Raw genomic sequence first — 20,473 nt, 5'->3', positions numbered from 1 at the left:
TACAAAAAAAAAAAAAAAAAAAAAAAAAAACAAGACAAGGACGCCACAAGAAAAGAAAATTACAGGCTATTATTCCTGATGAACACAAATGCAAAAATTCTCAACAAACTTTTAGCAAACTGAATTCAACAATACATTAAAAGGATCATACACCATGACCAAGTAGGATTTATTCCAGGGATACAAGTATGGTTCAACATCTGCAAATCAGTCAATGTGATACATAATACTAACAAATGAAGGATAAAGTCATGGTCATCTGAATAGCAGAAAAAGCATCTGAGAAAACTCAACATCTATTTATGATAAAAACTCACAATAAAGTGAGTACAGAGAGAACATACCTTAACATGATAAAGGCTATACATGACAAGCTCACAGCTAACATCACACTCAATGGTAAAAAGCTGAAGGCTTTTCCTCTAAGATCAGGAAGAAGATAAGGATCCTTGCCTACTCTCCACTTTCATTTGACATAGTGTTGGAAGTCCTATAGCAATTGGGAAAGAAAAAAAATGCATCTAAACTGGAAAGGAAGAAGTAAAACTCACTATTTGCAGACGACACATTATAAATAGAAAACCCTAAAGACTCCATCAAAAAACTGTTAGAAATAATAAGCAAATCAATATATAAAATCTGTTGTGTTTCTATACAATCCCATTTACAATTGCATCAAAAAGAAAATACCTAAAAATAAATTTAACTAAGGAGGTGAAGGACATGTACACTGAAAACTAGGAAACACTGATGAAAGAAATTGAAGAAGACAGAAATAAATGGAAAGATATTCTGTGCTCATGGATTGGAAGGATATTGTTAAAATGTCCATACTACCCAAAGCAATCTACAGATTCAAGTCAATTCCAGTCAAAATTTCAATGGCATTTTCCACAGAAATAGAATAAACAATCCTAAAATTTGTATGGAACCACAAAAGACCCTAAACAGCCAACGCAATCTTGAAAAAGAACAACAAAGCTGGAGGAATCATACTCCCTGTTTTCAAACTTTATTACAAAGCTAGAGTAATCAAAACAGTATAGTATTGATATTAAAAACAGATCAATGGAACTATTGAATAGAGAACCCAAAAATAAACCAACACATACATGGTCGATTAATTTATGACAGAGGAGTCAAGAATATACAATGGGGAAAAGACAGTCTCTTTTATAAATGGTGGAAGGAAACTGGACTTGCAAAAGAATGAAACTGGACCACTAAGACCATACATAAAAATTAACTCAAAATGGATTAAAGACTTGAACATAAGACCTGAAACCATGCAACTCCTAAAAGAAAACACAGGTGGTAAGCTCTTTGACATAGGTTTTGATGATTTTTTTGGATTTGACACCAAAAGCAAAAATGAACAAGTGGGACTACATATCAAACTAAAAAGCTTCTGCACAGCAAAGGAAACCATCAACAAAATTAAAAGGCAAACTACTGAACAGGAGAAAATATTTGTAAATTATATATCTGATAAGGGGTTAATATCTAAAATATATTAACTCATACAACTCAATAGAAAAAACAACCAAATCCAAAAATAGGCAGAGGACCTGAATACACATTTTCCACAGAAGACATACAGACGGCCAACAGGTACATGAAAAGATAGATGTTCAACACTAATCAACAGGGAAATGCTAATCAAAACCACAGTGAGATATCACTTTGACCATTAGAATGGCTTCTCCGCAACAGGAGAGGCCACAACAGTGCGAGGCCCACGTACCGCAAAAAAAAAAAAAAAAGGGCAAATTACTAGAAAATTATTAAAATATTTAAATTGAAAAATATTTTTTAAAATTAAAATATTTAAAGTAATTAATGCAGATAAATATATAATAAACACAAAAGCTGCTAAATACCTAAAGTAAGGTTATCAGTAGAAACAGATTAGCACAGAATGTTTTTGTCTTACCAATGATTTTTTTAAGAGCATCTAATTCTTCCTGTTGCTTGTGATATGAGCTTTGCTGAAGCTTGGTTTGTAATAAATCTGCCTCCTCAGTTTTCATCTCCCACTGCTGTTTTAGTTGGCGATACCTTAAGAAAGAGAAGTTTATAATAAATGACAACAGTTTTTCTGATGTTAGAGACATGCTTTTAAATAACAGGCTCTTACCCAAAACAAACTCATACAACATAATATAAGATGCCACTGGTTAGAAGACTCGTTTTGATAACTTCCGCATTTCTGAGGCATCAATTAAACTCAAGTTTGACTTGGTTACTGAAGGTAAACAACCCTAAATGACCAAGACCAATAGTAACTATCCAGAGAAGTATTCTTAATTTTAGAAAATACTAATAATCTTTGAATAAATAGGTTTCCTTAAAAATAACTCCTCCCACTGATCCTTATCAAAAAGGAAAACTCCATAACAGCTCCCCATCACAAAAATAGAATATATAACAATTATATAAAATTTCAAAAAATTTATCTATTAATCCCTAGTGTCAAATGTTAAAAAAATGTTCCCTACATTTTGTAAGGAGGCTGGTAGTTTAAAATGGCACAGTACTGAACTTAAACATTTGCAAAGCACTTTTTTTGCAAACCCTATAATTCTCCCCCAGTTCTGGATGCTTCAAGTTATTTCTTTGGAAGGTATTTCGCTAATTCACCTGCAGTGAAATTTTAAATTACAGTAAATTCAAAGGTTGCTTGTCACTAGAAATTCATGAGGTTTGAGGAAAAAGTAAGGAAGCAACTTATAAAACATAAATACTCCCTTGAGTATTCTTGTCTGAGACTGCTTGACAGCATAATTTTAACTTGAGTCATTTTCCAACTCATTTAAAAATGTAAAGTGTAGAAATGTGCAAAAAAGATATAAGCTATTTTCCTGATATGATCTATGAAAGAATGGCTTTAGTTGACCCTTCCACTCTCATTTTTCAAAATCTACTTCTCTTCCTTAACCTCTGGGCCACAATTAGTCTACAAGACAACTCTGCAGAATAATGATCCAGTATTGCTCAACAAAGTTAACAGTTCCAAGCCAAATGTGACCACATACTCATTGCCTTGACAGAGCTTCCATATATCAGAGAAATCTTTTTGTATCTTTCTCACAGAAAAAGTTCATTCACTTTATGGTTAATGTATGTTAATGAAGGTAAAAGGCAGGCTTTACATGTATATAATGTTTGAAAGTGGGCATTTTGATACAATTTACGTCTTCGAATGGCCACTTTGACTTACTGTAGCAATCTTTTCCATATAATACTGTGTCCCAAAGAAGTCTTGGTACCATTCTAAGTTTTGATGATTTCAGAAGATGAATTTATTTTTGGCTGTGTTGGGTCTTCATTGCTGCACATGGGTTTTCTCTAGTTGAGACGAGCGGGGGCTACTCTTCACTGCAGTGCATGGGCTTCTCATTGCGGTGGCTTCTCTTGTTACGGAGCATGGGCTCTAGGTGCGTAGGCTTCAGTAGTTGTGGCTCCGGGGCTCTAAAGCACAGGCTCAGTAGTTGTGGCGCACTGGCTTAGTTGCTCTGCGGCATGCGGGATCTTCCCGGACCAGGGCTCGAACCAGGAAAGTCTCTCATTTCAAGGTTTTTATCTCTCTCTCTCTTTTTTAAAGCTTTATTCAGTATTGTGAATTCTAAATAAAATGTTTCTTTTTTTCTTTGCGGTACGCGGGCCTCTCACTGTTGTGGCCTCTCCCGTTGCGGAGCACAGGCTCTGGACGTGCAGGCTCAGAGGCCATGGCTCACGGGCCCAGCCGCTCTGCGGCATGTGGGATCTTCCCAGACCGGGGCACGAACCCGCGTCCCCTGCATCGGCAGGCAGACTCTCAACCACTGCACCACCAGGGAAGCCCTGATTTTATCTCAGTTCCCATTTGCCATCTTCAGAGTGACTAGAAAAAAATTACAATTAAGCTCTCAAATACTGTACTTAGTAAGTTTGTGGCATTTATACTCCTGAAGCTTTTACAGCAAGTAAGGACTGTTCTCCTGGATAACCACATGGCGAGTTCACTCACATCATTCCGGTATTTATTCAACAGTCTTCTCAGTAAGGCTTTCCCTGCCCACCCCATATAAAATTTCAACACCTCTTTCTTTGCCCTGGAAAGTTCATATCTCCTTTACTATTTTACTTTTTTCTTCTTAGAACTTAGCATTATCTAACATACATTTTACCAGTTTACCTTTTTATATTGTCTGTTGCCCAGCTACACATATCAAAACAAGATGAAGAGGTTTATATGTTTGACTCCCTGCTATATTCCCAGCTCCTCGAAGAGTACTTGGCATGAGGCACACAACAGTAAATAACGTTAAGTGACAAAAAAAGGTTGCATTAAATAGCATAGTACCAATTTTGAAAAAAAAAAATGGCATACACATATTGTGTCATACACAAAATATGTATCATACACAAGCAGAAGTAATGTTGAAAAGTATGCATACATACCTATATCCACACCCACACAGAAAATACACTGTAAGTAAGCACTTTAATTCTAGCAGTGACTTTTGACATGAACTTGTTTAACTTCTCCATAGGAAACTTAGCGATCTTCAATATCTACAGGACAGCCAAAATGCTGCAAAACTTAGTGCAGACACCCGATCGATGCTATAATATTACATTATTTCAAATCAAGGACTCAAGTATCCTCTGGCATCAACCTCTAGAGTATCTATGGATTTCCTCACTAATCCCAGCAGAATGTTAACAGAGTGTATCTCAGCAGAAAAAGGGGAATATTTGGCTGATTTTTCTTTCCTTCTTTTAATTAGCTTTCCCCAATTTCTTAAAACAAACACACTATTTATGTTAAAATAAACTGATAAGTTATCAACTCACAACTTATTCAATAATACCAAGGTTATTATTTAAAAAAGTCAAGTATTTCTTTTATGTTTTGTTTTTGCGGTACGTGGGCCTCTCACTGTTGTGGCCTCTCCCGTTGCGGAGCACAGGCTCCAGAGGCGCAGGCTCAGCGGCCATGGCTCACGGGCCTAGCCACTCCGCGGCAAGTGGGATCTTCCCGGACCGGGGCATGAACCCGTGTCCCCTGCATCAGCAGGTGGACTCTCAACCACTGCGCCACCAGGGAAGCCCAGAAGTATTTCTTTAAATAAAATTTTCTTTCATCTTCTACCATGCAAATCTTTGACCAAGAAAATTTTTAAATACAGCTTAATCCAATCAAAGTCTTACTTTTCAGCAGTGTTTTTAAGACCTGCTAATTCCTCTTCTAGAGCCCGTAGCTCATTCTCCTTGATTCTCAGCTCATCTTGAACATGTTTGAGTTCTTGAAACTTGGTTAAAATAGAAGCTGCCTGGGATCGAGCACCTGACAGAGGCAAATTGAAACAGGCCTTTGACACCAAGTTACCACGTATTTAGTAAGCAATACAAACTTTTCTGAGAGAATTATACTTGAAATAATTCAACAGCCATTCTTTAGTAAGTTTATGAAGCTACAGAATTCACTTCATCATTTGAATCTTAGGGCATACATACTTGATAACAAATACTTCTAAGTAGATGTGGTGGATTATTTATTCAAAATAATCATTGCCCTTGCCTACTGGGCCCATCCCTCCCAGGTCCATTTCCCTCTCTACTGTCATCAGGCTTAGCCATGTGCTTTGCTCTAGCCAACAAGGGAAATGTACCTCTTCTGAAAGGAAGCTTTAAGAGGCAGCACATAATTTACCATGTTTTCCCCTTCCCTTCCCATGAGAAAAGTATGTTCACAAAAGGGACTTACTTCTCGGTCAGCCTGGCTCCCATAATGAGAATAACATGGAGCAGAGGCAAGTGACCCACAGTTAATGTAGCATAATTATGGAATAAACTTGTAAGCTACTGAGATTTGGGAGCTGTTTACTACTACATCATAATGTGGTCTAAACTCGATGTAGCAGCGTAAACTGGTTTCACCTTACGTGCACTATAACTGTCTGGCAGTAACAGGCTGAGGTGTTAGGTTGGCAAGAAAACTCCAGGTTTGATGGGAGGATGCAAAGGTCAATTAGCAATGCTATTGTGAGCGCTTTGTTTATATGATATGGGGTTACATATTTGCCATCTCTTAAGCAGGAATTTTAAGAACCTCTAATTCAATGAAATCTAAAATATTTCTTCTATTTTAGATATTTAAAAATATTTGGTCTCTATCTTCCAATTGCAGATGCTAGTCATCTTGTACACTGGGGAACTTGATACTATATCATGGAATTCATTATATTGGCTGTTTTCTCGGCCTAGAAAGAAATTAAAACACTTGATATCTCAAGAGGCATCCAAGTCTCTTGGTTTGGTTAAAAGTACAAACTCTGTAATCAGAACACCTGAGTTCAAATTCTGAGCTCTGCCACTTACCAGCAAGTTACTTAATCACTCTATACCTTAGTTTCTACAACTGTATAATGGAGATGATAGTAATGTCTACCTTATGGTTGCTATAAGGATTAAATAAGCTAATCATTTAAAGTCCTTAGAATAGGGCTTTATAGAATGATAGAAATGTTCTATATTTGCACTGTCCAATTACCCACTAACCACTTGTGGTTACTGAGCCCTTGAAATATGACTAGTGCAATTAAGGAAATTATTTTAATTTTATTTAATTTTAATTATCTTATTTTGGTGTAAAGAGCCACATGTGGCTAGTAGCTACTGTATTGGACAGTACAGTCTTACAACACTGCCCAGTACACAATAAGTACTATTTAGTGTTTGTTATTTATTACACGGTCACTTGACACGGATCTGGAAACTCAGTATTGCAAATATTAGAACAAGAAATATATGGTCATTATCTCAGAATTCCTTACTTAAGGCATTCAGGCAGATTTAATTTTTTGTTTTACTTTTGACAGGAGCAGTAACATATACACAAATTAGAAGTTAACATGTTTCCTAAAGGAGAAGTGGGTTAGTTAAGCTACAAATGTACTGACTAAAAATACTTCATATCCTAGTGACAAGAATATCTTAATAAGACAAAAAGCAAGAGAAAATAAATGGGAATAGACGTAAGATGAATAAGAAAAGCTACAGGACTCATTACTAGCCTATGAGTTCCTTCAGGACAATGACAGTGTATAATTTCTCAATTAATATTAAGCACCTGTCACAAAGTAGGTATTCAAAAGAAAACTCAATCTTTTGATTAGGAATAAAACACTGGATTAACTCATTCCAAGCCCAATATTTCCTGTTTAAAAAAAAAAAAGCCCCCATCCTATCTACCACGCAGAATTGTGAGGACAAAATGATATAAAACCTACCTCCACTCAACGTCCCGTGAGGATCAAATACATCACCTCCTAGAGTTACGGTTCTAGTCATTATCCTTTTATCGAAAGCTACCTTTTTTGCATTATCCATATTGTCACAAACAAATGTTGTTCCAAAGACAAATTCCATTGCTTTCTGAAGTCCTGGTTTGTATTCAACCAGGGAAAGAGCCACATGAACATTATTAGGGCCAACCTGGGGGAAAACAGTTGTCGGGATACATATTACTCCTTTCCTTTCAAATATTATTTTATAAAATAGTAAGAACTGCCACAACAGAAACTGAATACCTATCCAGCACTACAACTCCTTTTCAATTTTCTAAAATGCTATAGAAAACTCAACACTTTTAGAAAAAAACAATTCCAAGTTTAAACACTGAAAAATCTAAGTAAAACACTTAGCTAGAATACCAGTCATTATGAGAGTTTCGATCAAGCAGAAGCCACTACCAAGTTTCTAAATTCAAAGTGGATTATTTGAACACACTTTTTTTTTAACATCTTTATTGGAGTCCTCCGTCCCTATCCCACCCCTCTATTGAACATCCTTTCTTAATTAAAGTACATCAATTTCTGGATCAACACAATTACATAAAATGTTTTGCTTCAATTATTAACTTGGTTGTTCCAAACTGAATACTTTTTCATTCAAATAAAACATGCTAAGGCAACCACCTGCCAGTTACAGAAATAAAAACAATGGAGTAAAAAAAATCTTTTTAAAATCCTTCAATCTTTTATTTTGATCCAACTGTCTTTTCAACCTTTGTTTATAATGTCTACCTCTGCCCACATTTTTAGAACAACTTAGCATACTTTATGGAGCTTAGTAGTAGCAGAAATCATAATGAAGGCAGCTCTATGTAACATATGTTCAGCAGTGTCCTCTGACATAGCAGTTACCATTAAATGGGTCTGGCTGAGGGATCTGGGTAGAAGTGCTCTTGTTGTTACTTAAAACCCCAATTGACTTCTAACACTGGAACTTGACATAGGACTAAAATAACTTCCAAAACCTTCTAGACTCTAAGGTGATTTTTCTAAGTAACGGATGTAAATACTAACCAAAAATACCACCTTTCAATTACTCTGTACTCATCTTTCTTCTTCTGATAGTAAACAACTTTCATTGAAGGCGTCTCAATTTCAAGAAATATACTATCCATTTAGTATCTTAATTATACATGCATTTTCAGGTTTCATAGAATTTTCTTTTCAACTCATGCACTTGGAATGCCTGCTGAATAACTGATATCACTGCTGAATGTTATGATTGGCTTCATGTTTTTACCAAATATTATGCAACCACAACAGCCTTTTAAATGTATTTCCTTGTACTCATCTGTTTACTAGTAACCACACCACTTTAGATCTATCTCAGCAGCTGACTGCATATACTGGTTACCTGCTTTGTATGTTCATAGGTTGGTAAGCAATCTAGGAAAGCTCTAATAGAGAAGCATCTCTGCAAGATGGATGGATACCTTCCATAACGGTTGTCACTGTAGTCAGTTTAAGTGTGCCTGGCATGAAAAAACCTGAAGAATTCTTGTATTTATCTATAAGCTCTATAATTCTATTTGGAAATCAAAACTTTAACATTTAATGCCACCTGATAGTCATGTGACTTAGGTTTAAAGACATTCTAGAAGATGGCAGAGTAGGGTGACGTGGAACACACCTCCCCACAAATAGATCAAGAATACATCTACAAATGGAACAATTCTCACAGAGCACCTTCTGAACACTAGCAGAGGACCTCAGACACCTGAAAGGACAAGAAAGATCCCCATGTAACCAGGTAGGATGAAAGAAATAAAAAAGAAAAGAGGAAGTGGGATGGGACATGTACCCCTTGGAGGGGAGCTGAAGGAGAGGAGAGGTTCCCACACCTGGGGAGATATCCTCACCAGTGGGGAGATCAGATGGGACAGGAGGGGAGCTTCGAGGGCTCAGAGGGAAGTACAGCAACCAGTCTGTGACAGGCAGGACAGAGTGAGACCTACATGGACGGTCCGTGGCACAGTCGTGCGCGCCCCAGCCTGAGACACATGTGGTGGTACGGACAGGGGCTAGGCGCTGGAATGTGGGGTTTGGAGAGCTGACCTGGGGAGAGGACCACTTTTGTCTGCATGGAGTCAGCCTGAAGGGATAGGAGCAACCAGGAATGTTCGTGGAAGAAGCCCCAGCTACCACAGAAGCAAAGCGCTGCTGTTGAGCGGTGTGCGAAGGACAGAGACGCCACTGCAGCCTCTTTCCCCATGCACTGGCACCTGCCGCTGCAGGCACTACGAGGGGCTCCCGCCTGGGCAGCCCCCACATCCTGACCACTGCCCTGGCCCCCTCCCACCTGGGCGGACCCGAGCACCTTGACCGCCGCCCTGGCCCCCTCTTGCCTGAGTGGCCTCACAAGCACCAGTCACCACTCTGGCCCCCTCCTGCCTGGGCAGGCTTATGTGCTCAGGGCAGCCTCAGGAGCAGAGGCTGGTAGGTCTGAGCCCCAGGGGCCGTGTGACTAAGGAAGAAGAGCTGACGTCTCTCCTTGCAGCTTTGTCAACCATGGATTTACACCTCTGCTGCCGACTTTGTAAATTTACCACCTACAGAATATCCAAACAGACAACGAGTGCTCCTGCAGCTGAAACAGGTCTGCCTTTAGCAGCTGTGGGCTTTGTGCGGGTTGAACCAGGCCAGGGTCTGAGTTGCCTCCATAGGTCCCACAGCAACTCCATGTGCATGACTGCTGCAGTCCTGGCACCTCACTTCAGTGGATGTGCATTGGTGGCCTGGTGAAAACAATGCTTTAGAGACACCAGGGCCAACTGCCAGCATACCCACAGTTAAGAGGGGACGAGAGCAGGGCCAACAACAGTGTACTTTGTGAGCCAGCACAATGGGTGGAAAGTGACACAATAGAGCACAATCACAGGTGAACAACTCCAGAGGAGGAATACTCAGTGGTTTCTCTCCCAGTGGGAGAGAAATCCTGCCTACCTCACACCGCAGATCAGAAACACAGCTCAGAAACAGATCTGGGGGCTTCTACTCCAACAACTAGGAAGCAGACCCTGCCCCTGACGGCAGTGACAACCACAGAGGAAAGTGGAGGCCCTGCTCAATATCCAGTGCAGGCTCTGGTCACCACAACACTGGCCACTGCCACCGAATGAAGAAAAAAGAATGAGAAAAAATGAGGACAGTCTCAGAGGCCTCTGGGACAACATTAAATGCAACAGCATTCACATTATAGGGGTCCCAGAAGGAGAAAAGAGAGAAAGGGTCTGAGAAAACATTTAAAGAGATGTAGCCGAAAACTTCCCTAAAATGAGAAAGGAAACACTCACTCAACTACAGGAAGCAAGGAGAATCAATACAGGATGAACCAAAGACACCAAGACACATGTTAACCAAACTGACAAAAATTAAATACAAAGAAAAACATTAAAAGTAAAAAGGGAAAAGCAACAAATAACATAGAAGGGAACCCCCATAAGGTTATCAGCTGATTTTTCGCAGAAATTCTGCAGGCCAGAGGGAGTGGCATGATATATTCAAAGTGATGAGAGGGAAAAACCTACAACCAAGAATACTCTACCCAGCAGGGCTCTCATTCAGATTCAACAGAGATCAAAAGCTTTACATTCCAATAAAGATGTAAAATAAAAAAAACAAAAAAAAAAAGCTTTACAGACAAGCAAAAGCTAAGAGAATTTAACAGCACCAAACCAGCTTTACAACAAATTCAAAAGGAACTTCTCTAGGCAGGCAAAAAAACCAAAAAGGCGTCCACAACTAGAAGCAAGAAAATCACAAATGGGAAAGCTCACCAAGAAAGATAAACATAAAGTAAAAGTTGGAAATCATCCAGACACAAATACGATATCAAAACCAGCAACTGTGAGAAGAGAAGAGTACAAATGCCAAGAAATGGGAAATGCATTTGAAGTTAAGAGACCAGCAACAGAAACACTCATAGATTTCAAAATCAAACTTATGGTTACCAAAGGGGAAACGTGAGGGAAAGTGATAAATTAGGAGATTGGGATTAACATATACACACTACTATAAATAAAACAGATAACTAACAAGGATCTACTGTATAGCACAGGGAACTCTACTCAATATTCCATAATAACCTATATGGGAAAATAATCTGAAAAATAATGGATATATATATATATAACTGAATCACGTAGATGTACACCTAAAACTAACACAACATTGTAAATCAACTATACTCCAATAAAAATTTAAAAAATAAAATAAGGACATTTAATACTACAACTTTAAAATATCAAAGGGTATTTTAGTCTTCCAACATTTCTATTCTCTCTCCATCTAATTTCACAAAAGCCAACTTATTCTCTTTGGTATCTTAACTTTTTTAAGCATGGTATCACAATAAAATTTTGTGCTTTGATATGTGATTTAAATCGCTATTTACTTCAAAGGACAAAGCTAATGTCCTGTAATTAAAAAAAAAAAGTAAGATGCAGATAAAGCATATAAAAAAGACTTACAAGATTCTGAGCAACCCTCAGAGTTTCTGGAGCAATACATCTGGCTGAAATTTTATTGAGTGGAATTATAGTGTATCTACGCTTCAATTCCCCCTTTTCTAGTAGCTTTTTTCCAGTAACCTAAAACGTTGTGCATTAGAAATGAAAAAAATATTAATGACAGAGAACATTTAAATGGAATGAGTGCAAGTTTAGGAATCCATAATCAAATAAATGCTGAATGCCTACTATCCTGAACAATCAAAATTCTAAGATCGATAATATGCATTCTGGGCTCCTGAGTTAGCATTACTCAGCCATAATAAAGAACGGAATACAATTAATCAAATATAATCAATAACATAATTAAAAAATCATTAGCTCTATAGTTTTACCCTGTAAAGATAAGCATCCAGCCTTAGGAGAAGCTTAAAACATCAAGAAAGTACCCAGTTCTACTAGGAACACATGATTTTTCAAGCTAAACAGAAATTATAGCTTTTCTTTCATGAAAATCAATTTACCTCTGTGTCTACTACAACATTGTAGAGTCGGTCCCCAGCCACCAATTCTAAAGCTGTGGTTGCAGAAGTATCTTTCACACTAAACAGTGAAGCTACAAGTCCTTTCACACAATTTCTATTCCAGTTCTTCTCTGGATCCCTAAAACAGAAAAGTGGACAAAAATTAATCTTAGATAAGAAAATAGAAAAAGTTGTACTTTAGTAGTCAAGAGCTCTTTCTGACAATAAAGTAATAGCACAAGAATCATATAGTTTTAATGGAACAAAAATTTTCAAATGTCTCAGATGACTAGCCAGCTACAGGCATACCTTTTATTGTGTTTCACAAATACTGCTGTTTTTTGTTTTGTCTTGCTTTTTACAAATTGAAGGTTTATGGCAACCCTGCAGTGTCAGCTGATAGTATTTTTTAGTAATAAAGCCTTTTTTAATTAAGGTATGTACATTGGTTTCTTTACACAGTATGCTACTATACACTTGACTATTGTTTTAAAATCAATTGAAAGATCTTTCAGTATATATGTTTTCAATGTAACAAAAATAACTTTGATGTTCTAATCTTTGTAATACATATATTAAGTACTCCATGAAAAAAGAACCATATAGTAAAACAAACTGTAAAATGTTAATGTTTACAGTTATTTGATATTAATGATATAATAACTTTAAAGGAACTTTCCAACTGAGATTAAATTCCCCTCATTTTGGTTTTAAGATTAGTGGCATTAGTAGCCTTAAATTTCACAAGAATTTCCCCTGTCTACAAATCTGAAACATTCAATAAACATTTAAGGAAAATATATCAATTAAGGAAAAGCAGCTTACAATAACTTTCATACAAAAATATATCCTGGTTATTACCATTATGTTAGAATTCAATGTTTAGCTCTCTTACCTGTAGGCAAATCGAAGATTGGGAAATCTGGCCAAGAGAGCTTCATATGTTTCTTTCAATCTACTGATATCACGAGATAGCTGCCTGTGCCTTTCCAGAAGGCATTCCTCCTTGTTTTCTGAACAATAAATCATAAGTAAATTGAAACCAAGTTTTAAAAACTCAAATATTCTACTGCTTTAAGGGAAATATTAGTAACCTCTATTTCCAAAGCATTTCTAAAAGCAAAATACAAACTTCTGGTAAGTATTAAATAAAAGCATGCTTGACATTCAAATTTCTATCAAGTGTCAAGTAGACATATTTCCAACACATAACACCATTTTCATGCCAAGAAACAACATATGAATTGGATACCTACTAATGTAGAAATATATAAGTAACATTTTTGAGTTTTCAAGTGAAACTTCAGAGTGACTAAAGCAGGAAATTCTCAGTATTGAGCTTTCAAAAATTCAAAGGGTTGATTTATACTTATTTTTTGTGACTATATTTATAAATAATTCCTATACTAATACCCATTAATATTAATGGGATAAAATATTTCCTACTTGCTATTTCCTTTATTTAAGGAAGTTTCTATCAATAATCACTACTTCCTAATGATTTAACATCTTTAAAGACCAACCTTCATAATTTAGCTTTTTCATTTCGGCTTCAAGTTTTTCTCTAAGTTTCTTCACAGCTTCTAAAGCTTCTTGATCCTTCCTATAGCCACCATCCATCTTCTTAATTTCTGTTTGTTTAGTCTTTAATTCTTGTTGGGCATGTTTCAACTTCATCTGAGCCTGTAACAGAAAAATGTAACAAGACTATATGAGGCAGACAGTGCTAGTGATAAAATGGCCACAGATTCAGATTGCTTTAAGAGACATCAGTCTTAAAAATGTAACTGTTTGGTCACTTGGATCAATACCTCAGTAGATCATTTCCCAATGTTTTCACCTCAAAACACTACTCAGAATATAAATGAATAAAAGCTCCAATCATTAAATAATTTGCAATTTAAGTCCATATTTTTAATATTTATAAAACTGATATCAATGAGCTTAAAAATTATATCAAAGAGTAACTATCATTAGCTGGTTAAATTAAAAACAAAATAGAAAGCTATTTCTATCACTTTCTTCCCTCCTTTTCCACTTAGATATGCATGTTTGTATTTATGTATATTTGTGTTGTATAATTAACTGTACAACTGTATTGAACAATGAGAAATAAAATTATACAGGAAAAGGAAGCTAAACTGACAGAAAAATTTAAAAACTATAAGTCTGATATTTAAATGCTAGTTTATATAATTGAGCACTATTCCTTAAAACCATGAACTAGTATTCTAAGATCTAAATGACTGTATACTTCCTTTAAAACTGGATGGTGGACTTTTCCCAATATAAAATAAGTTAACAAAAAAAAACTGACCATCACCTTTTTTGTGACCATAAGCTTCGAATGAAAAAGTTGCAAATATATAATAGAAAACCTTGAATGGGATTAATACACACACATCTGTGTATATTTTTAAAGATGAGTCCTCCATTAAAAAACAAATAAAAGAATGTGCGTGTGTATATATACATTTTTTCTTTCTGCCATCAAAACTCCTGCGTTCATAGGACTTCTAAGCTGCACAACTATCTAAACAAATATGAAAACCATTTTATAGATCGAAAAGCCATTGAAGATTATGAAATCAGAGTAGGGAAACCAAAGACTGGAATGGGGGTAAATGGGAGGTAGAGATACTTCCAAGGAGGAGACTACAAAGTTTCAGAAACAAAGTTTTAAAGAACTAAGTGTGGTGGACATAGAAATGAAGACATTTTTGTTTTCCTGTTAAAGCTTAAAACTTCAATTTTATGTCAATAAAATAGCAAAAAGATGAAAACAAACTAACCTCAAATATTCCATACAATGCTGAAAGCAGAACAGAGCATTTATGGCACTTATAATTTCAATTAATCTATAAAGGTATTTTACGTTTTATAACATCTTAAACTAACATTGTCAACAGTTAGCAATCAACATATTTGAATTTCATTGTTTTAGGTGCTAAAGAGTGACAGAATATAGTAAACAATAAAAAGTTCCTTGATATTGATCTGATTATTTTCAACATTTTATAACAACTGCCAAAGCATAATGTGAAGGAGCTTTAAATTTTTTTTAAAAAAACTGCAATCACATAGTGCTTACTGTCTATTTACCTGTTTGGCTTCTGTCTGAACTTTACTTATGTCATTTTTACAGGCCATCATTTGACCAGCAAGAGTTGCTTCTGCTCCATCTTCATTACTGGACAGGCCGGCGGAAACAGCATTGAAGTGCTGCTGTGCAGCAGCCAAGGCTTCAGCATCTTTATTACTTGCTTCTTGAAGGGCACTCAGCCCATCTGTCATCTTTTTAACCTCTTTTTCCTTTGCTGCTAAAGTTTTAGAATCCTTTAGGAAGAGTTTCAGATTGGAAAGTATTATATTTTAGAAAACCATACATTTTCTTAAACACATATACCTTTATGCCATCAAATTTCACAGCAATTTGAAGTGAACATGGTAATTTAACCATCATAACTTTATACTTTATTCCCATTTTGAAATTCAGCCTTTCTCAGTTTTTAGGATAAATGTACCTCTTATCCTAATAATACTTTCATTCCGTATGTTATAGTCAAATCTGGGAGACAGTGAACTAAAACATCATTGCAAATTTAAACAAACCACTTGAAAAAACTAAAAATCAAGTTCTAAACCTATAAAATTGAAATAATAACCACCCTACCCAAAGCTTCAAAGTAGAGATTTTAGGATTAAGAGCATGAATAGGAAAATATAAGCTATTAAAGGCCATAAATTTAAGTGTTAAATAATTATGGGAACAGCATTACTAACACTTAACACCTTTTAAGTTCTAGTAACCAGGTATCTAACGCTATGTAAGATACCAGCACTGAAAGAAAAAAAAAAGAAAAAAAAAATCTAGTCATATTTACATGAAAGTGACCAGAAATTTTGGCTCACTTAATTCATGATTCATTGGATATTTATTAGATATGTACCAGGCATTATTCTAGACATTAAAGACATAGGGTCCTCAGGGAGCCTACATTTCTAAGGTGGAAGACCTAGTAAACAAATAACTAGAGCAAGGTAAAGGGACAAGAAATGATGGGACTACTGTTTTAAGAATGATGAAGGAAGCCCTTTTGTGATGATATTTTGAGCAGAAACCTAAATGAAACAAAAGGAGTGATCATGCTAATACTAGGGGGACAGCATACTTGGCAAGCTCTGAGGAATATGCTTGGGTGTTAGAGGAACTGTGGTTGGAGCACAGTGAGCAAGTGAAAGCAAGGTAACTATTAAGGACACTACTGAGTATCCCTCCTGGGAGGTGATGGGTTCAACCAGGTTAGCAGTGAAGGAGGTGTGAAAAGTGGCTGTATTCTGGATATACTTTTAGAGTCAACAGAATTTGTTGATGAACTAGATCCCACAGAGTTTGAGAGAAAAGGGAAAATTCAGGAGGACTCCAGGTTCTGGAGTGAACAGCTAGGTTAATAGTGGTATCATTTACTTACATGAGAAAAATTCAGTAACTCAGGCAGGTTTGGGTAGGTAGGGAAAATTTAAGAGTTCTATTTTGGTTATGTTAAGTTTTAGACTTCTAAAGTCATCCATATAAAAATGTCAATTAAATAGCTTGACAAATGAGTCCTTCAAAGAAGGAGTCAAGGCTAATTATTGATTTGAAAGGCATCAATATATAGACGGTATTTAGGGCTATAGGGCTGTATGGGATCACCTAAGAAATGAGTGTATATAAAAGAAGTCTGAGCACTAGCCCTGGGGCATGCCAGCATATGTATTTTGATTTGTATTTTCAACCTGGATTCAAGGTTCATATATTCAACTATCAAACCAACATCTCTACTTAGGTGTCTAACTGGCTCCTCAAGCCTATTATCCTCCACTCAACAAATGGTAACCATATTTCACACTGTCAAAGACAAATCTCTGGAGTTATCCTTCAGTCCTTTTTCACAGTCAAAAACCAATCTGCTGGCACTACTTACAACAGCCAAGACATGAAAACAACTTAAATGTCCATGGACAGAGGAATGGATAAAGATGTAGTGTGTATGTACACACACACACACACAATGCAATATTACTCAGCCATTAAAAAGAATGAAATAATGCCATTTGCAGCAACATGGATGGACCTAGAGATTATCATACTGAGCAAAGTAAGTCAGAAAGAGAAAGACAAATACCCTATGATACCATTTATACGTGGAATCTGAAACATGACACAAATGAACATATCTACGAAACAGGAAGACTCACAGACATAAAGAACAGACTTGTCGTTGCCAAGGGGGAGGTGGGTGGGGAAGGGATGGGTTGGCAGTTTGGGACTAGCAGATGAAAACTATTATATATAGGATGGATAAACAACAAGGTCCTACTGTATGGCACAAGGAACTATATTCAACGTCCTGTGATAAACCATAATGGGAAAGAATATGAAAAAGTATATACATATAACTGAGTCACTTTGCTGTATAGCAGAAATTAACACAACATTGTAAATCAACTATACTTCAATTAAAAAAAAAAAATCACTGGGTCTGTCTGCTGGACCTATCCTTAAAATACACATAAATTCCCACAACTTCTCTAATATCCCAACTTCTATTGCATTTATCCAAGGGCTATCACCTGGACACCTACTACCTGGATTCCCTGCTTCTTCCATTTATCTTTAGTTTATCCTCAAAACAGCAATAGTCCTACTAAAATATTAAAACGTCATGCTTCTGCTCAGCCAACTCCAGCAGCTTCCCATGCCACTCGGAATAAAGGTCAAAGTCCTTCACATGTTTTGCAAAATCACATGTGATCCTACACCCCATTACCTTTCTGCATTTCTACTACTTAGTGATAACCAGCTACACTTATCTCTTTACTTTTCCAGTACCTTAGGCACTTGGGGCAATTGCTGTTCTTTTGCCTGGAACATCTTTCCCCACAGCCTCCCAATTTATCTACATTGTTCTCTGACCTCCTACAGGTCTTTAATGAAATACAGCCCTCCCAATGAGACCTTCGATGGCTACCCAATTTAAAATCCCAAACTACACCCCCATCCCCTATACTACAACCCTCTCCACTGCTTTATTTTCTCTCCACATCTGTTATCACTATATAACATGATATTTTTCACTTATTTATCATCTTTATCATCATTTCCCTCACTGGAACAAAGACCCACAAGGTGTTTTGTCCATTGCTACATCCTACCCCAAAGAATTACCTTTGATCCATAGCAGACACTCAATAAATATTAACAGAATGGATAAATGTATACTACTAGAATTAAATTACACTTCTTGTTTGCTTACCTCTACCATATTTTTTTCCAGCTCTTTGCGTTTGTTCTCTTCACTTGCCAGATTTTTCTTCTTGAAATCAAAGGCACTCTGAGATTTAGTATTAACTCGCTGAGCTTCTGCAAGAGCATCTTCTAAAGATCGGAGTATACCTCCAATTTCCTATAATCAAATGCACCCAGTTCAATCAATGTACTTAAAAATTTGTTCATGGTGCCCTTTTCTTGTATAATTTCTACATAAATTATTGACTTTTTATAAGCTATTTCATTATTATACTTTAAGGTTAAGAAATCGATACAGAAGACAATGCCCAGTAAATCTTAAATAGTTATTGTATAATATATAATTTAATATCTTTTTCAGAGTGTATATTCTATTCTTACATATATGCCTGACCTTATCTTTTCTTTTTTCCAACTCTTCTATTTCATGACTAAGTGCTTTTATTTTTTTATCATTTTCAGACAATTCTTCTTGAAGCTTCACAATTTTATCCTGCATTTCTTTTAACTCCTCAGCTGAGCGTTCTTTGGTATCTTCAGCCAGCAAAAACTGATAAGCAATATATAAACGACTCAAATGTTCTATTTCTCTCATTAGCTTTTGGTACTCCAAGTAGGAAGATCTTTCCTGAAAGAGAAATCACCAGTAAAGTATAACTCAAAATTCATATTTTTAAACAAATTTGGAAAGAATCAAAATACAGCAACATGTATAAAATTTCCCACTACATGATATAATGGATTTTGTCTTAAACTGAGTGATCATGGATTATAAATTTTAGAAAGCTTTAAATAACATTAGAACTATGGTTAGATAGCATAATACCATCTCTAGTGAATGTGGTTATTTCTTCTCAAATATAATCAGGCAGTTGGGATTAACAAAGAAATGCAGACATAAGATTCACAGACTGGCAGTAATAAGAAGTCTATATAAATACAACCATGAATGATGCACTATTAGATGTACTTTGTAGTAGTATTACCAAGATGCCCACCCAACATTCATTCATGTAACTATAAGTATTTGCTCACACATTACTGAACTTGATTCCCGTTAGGACCTACTGGGACAAAGTAACAAAATAACAAAAAGTTCCTAACTTGAAGAAACAAATTCAGGGTGATTAAATGACCACTCCATATTTTTAGATTTAGAAAGAACTTGTCAAAATCAAACATGACATCTAGGTTTACACTCGTGATCTAGTGTTTTCTACTAAATCATACATACAAAAGGCAGAACCTTCAAGATCACAATTTTTCAGTTTTTCCAATAATGTCTATGCTACTATATGGATTCAGAAGAGAGCTTGAGAAATATCAAACTTTAATGAACATTTAATAAATTCCTAAATACATAATTTAAAACCAATGTGCTATAAACACATTCCTTCACTGAAACACTAATTACAATGTCAGAAGCTGCAAAGATTATAGAGAAAACAGTCATCTGTTTCAATACCTTTCGTTTACCAATTGCCTTGACAGCAGCAATTATAATGACAGCCCCGTTTTATCCGAGAAGTTATTCACTGTACCAAGAAAAGTCACTGAGAGGGCCATATCTTTATGAAATATTATTCCATTCAATTCTAAATGTACAGGAAAATTTAGACTTCTCTTCAACAAAGAATTAAAATCTGGCATATTTTCTGAGATTAAGACAGGCAATCTATTTACAAAACCATTATGACTTAATAGATATGAAGTACACTGTCCTCTACAAGCAGAAGGCTAAGTATGGACTACCAACTCTAACGCCTTATCTCATGCGCCAGAATAATTCCTGAGAAGTGGTACATGTTTCATCCCCATGTGTATGATCGTGGATACATCACCAATTTTGAGAAACATTCTAGCTGGCTG

The 20,473-nt window shown here is 36.1% G+C and overlaps 1 protein-coding gene across 1 annotated transcript in view; it reads right to left on the bottom strand.

Annotated features, from left to right (window-relative positions):
* The window catches only part of SMC2 (structural maintenance of chromosomes 2), a 48,749-nt gene that overhangs the window by 20,313 nt on the left and 7,963 nt on the right, over positions 1 to 20,473 (bottom strand). The window contains exons 8-17 of the mRNA XM_024753678.1: positions 18,999 to 19,232; positions 18,612 to 18,761; positions 15,415 to 15,648; positions 13,836 to 13,995; positions 13,208 to 13,325; positions 12,313 to 12,451; positions 11,810 to 11,929; positions 7,278 to 7,482; positions 5,197 to 5,332; positions 1,934 to 2,058 (exon numbers count right to left, since the gene is read on the bottom strand). Coding sequence (XP_024609446.1) covers positions 1,934 to 2,058; positions 5,197 to 5,332; positions 7,278 to 7,482; positions 11,810 to 11,929; positions 12,313 to 12,451; positions 13,208 to 13,325; positions 13,836 to 13,995; positions 15,415 to 15,648; positions 18,612 to 18,761; positions 18,999 to 19,232 — 1,621 coding nt within the window. The remainder of the gene's footprint in view (positions 1 to 1,933; positions 2,059 to 5,196; positions 5,333 to 7,277; positions 7,483 to 11,809; positions 11,930 to 12,312; positions 12,452 to 13,207; positions 13,326 to 13,835; positions 13,996 to 15,414; positions 15,649 to 18,611; positions 18,762 to 18,998; positions 19,233 to 20,473) is intronic.

This window comes from Neophocaena asiaeorientalis, unplaced genomic scaffold (assembly GCF_003031525.2).
Source record: "Neophocaena asiaeorientalis asiaeorientalis breed wild unplaced genomic scaffold, Neophocaena_asiaeorientalis_V1.1 scaffold342, whole genome shotgun sequence".
Taxonomy (NCBI): domain Eukaryota; kingdom Metazoa; phylum Chordata; class Mammalia; order Artiodactyla; family Phocoenidae; genus Neophocaena; species Neophocaena asiaeorientalis.
The sequence above is the reverse complement of the archived record's forward strand: the minus strand, read 5'-3'. Positions and strand labels throughout refer to the sequence as shown.